Genomic DNA, 7,563 nt, shown 5'->3' with positions numbered 1-7,563 from the left:
CCTGCGGGCGGCGCTGTGGCCCGTCGGGCGGCCCCACAGAGCCGCCATAGCCGCCCGCCTCCCGATACCCAACGTCTCCGCTGCCGGCTCCGCGCCGTAGCCATGGCCGACGTGGAAGACGGCGAGGAACCCTGCGCCCTGTCCTCTCACTCCGGGGGCGCAGGCTCCAAGTCGGGGGGCGACAAAATGTTCTCTCTCAAGAAGTGGAACGCGGTGGCCATGTGGAGCTGGGACGTGGAGTGCGATACGTGCGCCATCTGCAGGGTCCAGGTGATGGGTAAGCGCTGCACGCGAGGCCCGGGCTGCGCTACGGCCTTCGCGGGGCCGAGGTCGAGAGAGGGGACGAGCGGAGGCTCCGAGAGACCTTTGCCTGGAGGCGTGGGGGTGGGGGTCGCCCTGCCCCGGAGCGGGGAGAAGAGGGGGCCAGTCCCGTGCAGTGGCGGTGGGGTCGTCCTATAGATGCACTGTGCCTGGGCTGGATTTTAGGGAGAGAAACAGGCAGTAAACAGAGGAATTAAACAAGATTATTTTCAGGTAGCGATGGGTGTGACCGACTAAGAAAATACAACTGGGTGGTTTGCGGGGAAGGACCACTTCGGTATGTGTAGCCAGTCCCATCCCCGGCTCTAAAAGCAAACTGCAAAGGGGTCAGGTGAAAGGCCCTGATTCAACAGAGCGCTTTCGTGGTTCTGGTCACACACCAAAGTGATGCTCCGGTCATCTTCCCCAAAAACGACACCCTCAGTTCTGCTTTTGAGAGATGCAGGAAAGAAAAGGGTTCCCAGCCATTGCATTCCTTTCTGGATTAGCTACGGCTGTGCTGCTGCTGGCCTTTAAATCTGGATGATTCAAGACGGGTCAGACAGCACTCGCTTGGCTTGAAGGAGATACAAGGTGCTTAAAAAATATTTGAGTTTCGTGGGAATTGAATAATGTGAGCTCTTGACTCAGAAACAAAATTTCATCCCCTTCCTGGCCCCTCCCTGTCATCGGATGCCATTTCCTGGAGAAGATAACTGCCCTGCTCCGAGTCAGGCCTTTGTGGAGAACCCGCTTTTACAAATATCTTACTTCTTTTTTATGATATTTTGAATAAAAACATCGAACCAAGTGAAACCTCTCAGAGCAGCTACATCCCGTTTTGTTTTATATGGTTTGTTGTAAGATCTCAGACCACTTTGAAAAAGAGGCGCTCTTTAAACGCAAGTTGTATTTTTAAGCAGGGCATTTAAAACTACTGTGAGAGCATCTTAAATGTTGCTTCTTGAGGCTAGATGAAGAAAAGTGAGGTTTCTATAGTTTGAAAAGTGTCTTGCACTGAAAAATGAGAGAAGTGGAGAAAATAAACAGAATTGCTCTTCCTTCTTGAGGGATAAAACTTTAAATTTACCAGAATCAAGAGCTTTCTCAATTTATACTCTCCTTAGTGTGCTGTCTTGTTTTTCATTCATAAGGACTTGTTTCAAAGAGGATTTATGGCAGTGGAACTCAGGTGTTGTTTGTTTCTTAGTTTTAAAAGAGCTTGATTTCAGACATGATCCACTTATTGAGTTGTCAGAAAAGTTATGACATATTTTTTCTGTTTTTCGTTGCAAAACTGCATCATGACTTTTCCGACAACCCAATATTTTGCGTGTTAGGTTTTAAACACACCTTGTTTATTGGCCTGCAGTACAGCCCCCTTATCCCATACCCCACCCATTACTTAGGAATTAGAATCATAATTTCCAGTTAGGTGACATTTTTAACTTACACGAGTGACTTAACTTTTTGTTCTTTTGCAAGACAGGCTTTGCTAAAAATTTTGTCCCCTAAATTTCCTTTGGTTTAAAAGAATGTTCCTAAGTGGGCATTTTATTTTTTCCCCCAAAAGAAAAAATTTAAACCAGTAAGTAGAAATGCAGAGTTAAAGTAATGGTTGAAATGTTGCAGCAAATAAATGTTTAACTGGGATATTTAAAGTAAGTCAAAGTAGTGGCTATAAATGGCTCTCATTCACATTAACCTTCTAATTATAGCAAGTATTCTGCTACTGTGGATTAATGTTGCAGGTTTACAACAGCTATACTATGAATTTAGAAAAGTATTATAAACTAGAACTTTGTATTTTGTTTATGAGGTGTTAAAAATCCACTTAGTGGTCAGGTGACAGCAGAAGGAAGTTTTTCAGACTTCCCAATCCTTATTCTAGCATTACTCTAAAAGATGTTACTGTTATTGTACTCCTTAGAAATGTACTCTTTTAGATGCTTTTTTCTTTTATCTGAAACTTTGGGAATTTTTATCGATTTAGGTCAGTTTTTGATCGTCTAAATCAAAGCTATAAGCATAAATCAGAGATTTCTAGATTCTACAAAAAGAGCCCACTTAACCCATTTCCTTAATATTTGAAATTCATCTCATATGCCTAAATGTTTAATTATGACTTCTTGACCCAAGATTTGCTTGTCTCCTCATTCGGATTTTGTTAACACTCTCCTCCTTGGTTTCCACTCTCCTCCCTTCATTCCGAAATGAGCAGATGGCAGTGTGAGACCAGGGACCCAGACGTGGTCATTTTAGTGTCATGCCCCAGTGCATAGCTCCTTGCACAGAGTAGATCCTCAGTAATTGTGGAACTGAAGAAAGTCTTAGGAGGCAGTGGTTGTTTTTAATCCACACTGAAGAGGTCTGGGTGGTGTGTTTTTTTAGGGTAAAGGCATGCAGAGAGAAGCAAACAAATGGCCTGCGCATAATCCAGTGTAAGAAGAGAAGCAGGCTTCAGCTCTGCTCTGTGTCTATTTTTACAGAATTATTTTCTCCAGTTTATGCTAAAAACTTTTTCTGTTGGTTTGAACTTCCTTTTACCCAACTTAGTCTCCTCTTCCAGCTAATGAATAAATCCATTCATTAGTCCCTAGAATATTCTATATTACCTCCTTCATCAAGCAAATAGTACAGAGTGAATTTTGAAAATTTCTAATTATACCCTTTAGGTTCCCATTCCTAGTATTTACTCCCAAGTAATTTGTTAAAATACTTTGCCTTTGTTGGGTAAATGTTTTGGGCTCAGACTTATTTATAAAGGGAGCATTTTCTTAAAAGAAAAAAAGGAGAACCTCCTATTTAGAAAGTATTTTTAATTAATTAAATTAATTATAATTTGATTTCCTATATAGATTATACAGTCACATAATTCAAAAATTTAAGAGACTGTACAATGAAAACTCCTTCCCATTCTAGCCCCTCCCAGGTAAACTTTATTATTAGTTTTTTGGGCATCCTTCTAGAGTTTCTGTATGTATGTACAAGCAAATACCAATATATATATATTATATATATATATATATTATATATATATATATATATACACATACACACACACACACACACACACACACACACACACACACACGCACGGCTTATTTAAGAGGGTATCTTGAAAATAAACTGTCCCTAAGGTTGATCTCAGTGAGCATGCCCAGTGAACTTATATTCTAATAGAGTGGAATATAGCATATTTTTCTCTAGTGGTTGCATCCACTGTCAGAACATCTTTTCATTAGAGCTTGTAAAAACAGGCTTGGTAACTCTTGTGAAATTCCTCTAGGTTGTGAGTAAATTAGTAGAGTGCCTTGTACTTTATTCGCCTTTAAACAGTTATGTTCAGATGAGAAATTAATGGTATGAGTGTGTTAGCTCCATCTCTAACCCTTTTGGCTTTTATTTGACTTTAAAGTGTCTGGGTTTAAAAAATTGCATTCTGAGCATCAGAATGAGAATTGCTATTTGTTTGCTTTTAGATGCCTGTCTTAGATGTCAAGCTGAAAACAAACAAGAGGATTGTGTTGGTATGTTGTCATTTCGTTCTCTTGCTTTTTCAACTGAAGGTTTTCTCTCAGTGGGGATGTTTGAATTTGCTATTAAGATTGACTTTATCAATACACAAAAATAAACTGTAAAGCAGTGATCCATTATTAATATAAAATGTGTTGGTTCTCAAAAGGGCTTAATGGAATTAATCTGCAAGTTCTTTTATTGTCTGTAATTAAGAAGAATTGGGTATATGTTCCAGACATGGAACATTTTGATAATCAAAAAAATAATAATTCTCTTCTATTAAGAAAATTCTACAATAAGGAATTTGCCAAAACATCATTTAAATTTTGACTATGTTTATATGTTTATACATCAGTTTTGGCAGGGCTTTATTCTAACAAAGCATTTCGGTTTTCAAGATTCTTTTATGATATAGTATTTAACTTTTTAACTAAGGTAGAAAAAATGCTAAGTCTCAAGATCTTTTGAGAATGTAGTTTGTATATAGAAATGTATTAAATTTTCCTTATAGTCTGGGACTACCAAGATTCTCTTAGGCTAAATGTTTTAAGCAGTTCAAAGGTTTTTATGTCTTACTTCTTAAAGTCATCACTTCTAGATTGCTATATGAAAGTGTTTAAACATTTTCCTAGAATGAACAGTTAACTTTGTACTTTGCGTTTTTTGTAATTTACATACAGCTTCCTAATAATGATTTATGTAGTTTTGATCAAATCCTGTTTCTTCCTCCTGAAACATTAGAACTATTCCCCCTTGCTTCCTGTCCCCTACAGTCAATTTTCATAAGTTTTTTTCTTTTCTCTTTTTTTCCTATGTCTTTCATTGTTCTGTTATCATATAGCTCAGTTGGTCAAGCAAGGGACAAATGAAAGACGCATTTGAGATTGTATTCCAGATTGTGGATGATTTCCCTGGGTTTAAAATTTTTTGTTCATGCTGTTTAAATAATATTAATTTGGGAATTATGAGGTGTAAGCCGGCTTTCTTTGATCACAAAGAGACTTCTTTTTCCAGCCAGCCACTTTGAAAATTTCATTGTTTGTCACATGAGGAGTTACTGCTTATGGATGACTTAACACAATTCATCACCACTTCTAGAAAACAACTCAGTAGATGTACAGCTGATAATATTTAGAAACATGTCATCTATTCATAGTAGCCTACTGTGAACTGAAAACATTTAAAACTCATATCTCGGTAAATTAAAATCCGGAGGACATTTTTCAATAAAATAAAGCTCCAAAGGTCTCTAAGGTCAGTGCATGACTGAAAAATTCTGAGATCTAAGGAAGGCTCAAGTCTTTTTATCTTCTAACTTCAGGAAGATAGCCTGTGGAGCTGTGTGGGAATGGGGGCCACCATATAATCCACTGATTCTAGAACAGTGATGGCAAGTCCCCCAGCCACAGTTCCTTCTCTTCTTAAGTGTAAATAACACATGTAAGTATAAGTGTATTTCTTTATAGATAGAAAAAAATTTCTTGATCAATTAATCATCTTCATTCAAGATCATGAACCATATTTATTATTCATAATATAAAATAAGCTTCATACATATTTAAGCTCAGTAATTTAAATTGAAATACATAATGCCAAATCTCTTTTTCTTTTAGTGGTCTGGGGAGAATGTAATCACTCCTTCCACAACTGCTGCATGTCCCTGTGGGTGAAACAGAACAATCGCTGCCCCCTCTGCCAGCAAGACTGGGTGGTCCAAAGAATCGGCAAATGATAGTGGTGGAAGGCTTTTTTAGTGCAGTTGTCCGGAGCCCTGGTGGATCTCATTATCAGGTGCCCTACAGAGGTTAGGACTCAAGGGAACTAATTCTTCAAATAGGAGGAGATGGATCTTTGGTCTTTGGGGACTCACAAAGGCATGCATGGTTTAGCGTTTTGTTAGTTTTATGTTCAGAAATTCGCTGCAATTAAGAAGATAATTTATTAAAGATGGTCTTTCCTACCTCTGTGGTATGTGTCACACACACTGCTTAGAAGTGCTATAAAGGAGGAGAGAACTACAGATTGACCTTTATAATTTACTTTTTGATATCCAAGGGGCTGTGGAAGCAGTTCTACATTTTTGCATGCATACGGTTGATCAGTTAAAAAAAAAGACAATGTTATAGTAACAAAGTGCAGTTTAAAACCCAGCTCTTATCCTTAATTTGTTCCTAATATTTATTTTCCTCAAGGAATGGAGTGAGTCATGAAATATTTATTCGATAGACAAGAATTTTAAGTTGGGACTAGTGAGCCAGGGTAAAGTAAAAGTCAGCCTTTGAGCATATGGGATTTCATTTGTCTTAGGTTATCATTTTTGACTCGAGACAGCCTAGACCTGCACTCACCTCATTGTCATTGAGTAGTAAAGGACAGAAGTATTTTCAAGTTCTGGTCAGATTATGTTGTACTTTAACTGTGTTTTAGGTGGAATGTTAATGAGGGAAAATGTTTACCACTATAGCATTGGATCAAAAAGTTTATTTTATTATACAGTGTTTTAATAAATGGCCTATTCTGTTTACTTCATTTGAATTGTCATTATTGTAGTTTTATGCACAACCTTAAATTTAATGTTAATAAACTAATTTGTCAAGTGAATGCTTTCATTTAATTTGAAAAATTTATATAGTCTTTCATTTGGTAATAAGAAAATTTAAAGTTTATTACCTGGAAACATAAATGTAAAAAAATACTTAAATCTTATCCAATTCATTCACATTTAGTGGAGGTAATCTTGTAACAATTTATGAACCACAAGTTCATTTTGAATCTTTCTATAAGAGAGGCTACTGCTAAGAATTTTGAAAACCCAAATCTTTAAATCTTAACCATTCGTTTCTGTAGTTTCAGAGATTGCCAATCTAAATCTTTATTTAAAAATCTAAGGAATGTGGATACATAAAATAATGTTAAAAATACCAGGGGTACCAAAAAAATGGATACAAGTGGACACTTTGGCCAGCATTGCTCAAGCAGTAATTTGCCATAATCAGAAGTGTCTGGACACTGATGGTAATCACTTTGAGCACCTCCTTTAATTGCAGAAGTCCAACGTGACTTGTATTCATCTTTTGTTATTGGTATATATTGAGTATTACAATTTTAGTAGTTTTTTTCTTATAATGTGTATATATTTTTTTGGCACCCTCTCTATAATAAAAAATTAGAATTCTGTATGCGTTCACATTGACTATTAATCAGATTTCTCTGGAAATTTGCTTTATTTTTTCACAACTACTGAAAAAATTAGTTAATATATAAGTATATTTGACTATTTGAATGTTAGTCATGTGCAGTGCACTATTTTAGCAGCTCTTTGACCTTTTTTTAAAAGGTTATAAAAAGTGAACCAAATATTTGGCTTTGAAGTGAAGAGAGAAATTTTAAGAATGTTGAGTTATTTTAGTCAGTATGACAATGTAAATGAAATGTAGAGGATGGTGGTAATAAATTGATTTTCCACATAGTAAAATTGCAGGCTCACCACCTAACAAAGCTCTGTGTCTATTACACATCAGCATCTGAGAGTAGAAGAGGAAGAGGGACTGGGTGGGACAAAGCAGCACTGACCCTGCCCATCCTGGGATAGTAACAGCTCACCTGCATAACCATCTGAAGGTTTAGTATACATTGTTTCATCAGAAAGGATGTGCTGTGCCATTTTAATTGTGAGTCTCAACTGTAAAAGTTAAGCATTGAACAGGTTTGTCTTTCCATTTGATCAAACAATGCTGAATTTTA

General features: G+C 37.1%; 1 protein-coding gene across 2 annotated transcripts; it reads left to right on the top strand.

Moving 5' to 3' along the window:
- Positions 1–6: 6 nt before the first annotated feature.
- On the top strand, positions 7–6,420 carry RNF7 (ring finger protein 7). 2 transcript variants are annotated; one of them, XM_019646040.1, is made up of 3 exons: positions 7–270; positions 3,783–3,830; positions 5,433–6,420. In XM_019646040.1, exons 1-3 carry the CDS (start codon positions 103–105, stop codon positions 5,487–5,489), a joined length of 273 nt encoding a protein of 90 aa, XP_019501585.1. In that variant the 5' UTR covers positions 7–102; the 3' UTR covers positions 5,490–6,420. The 2 variants fall into 2 exon arrangements, with proteins under 2 accessions (XP_019501585.1, XP_019501584.1); XM_019646039.1 differs by having other exon boundaries at positions 7–277.
- Positions 6,421–7,563: the final 1,143 nt, after the last annotated feature.

This window comes from Hipposideros armiger, unplaced genomic scaffold, assembly GCF_001890085.2.
Source record: "Hipposideros armiger isolate ML-2016 unplaced genomic scaffold, ASM189008v1 scaffold_96, whole genome shotgun sequence".
Lineage (NCBI taxonomy): Eukaryota > Metazoa > Chordata > Mammalia > Chiroptera > Hipposideridae > Hipposideros > Hipposideros armiger.
This window is presented reverse-complemented; position numbering and strand designations above follow the sequence as displayed.

Coding starts and splice junctions, on each gene's coding strand:
- RNF7 (XM_019646039.1), top strand. CDS start 103: ATGGCCGACGTGGAAGACGGCGAGGAACCCTGCGCCCTGTCCTCTCAC. Junction 278..3,782: donor CTGCAGGGTCCAGGTGATGG/GTAAGCGCTGCA, acceptor GTTTGCTTTTAG/ATGCCTGTCTTAGATGTCAA. Junction 3,831..5,432: donor CAAACAAGAGGATTGTGTTG/GTATGTTGTCAT, acceptor TTTTTCTTTTAG/TGGTCTGGGGAGAATGTAAT.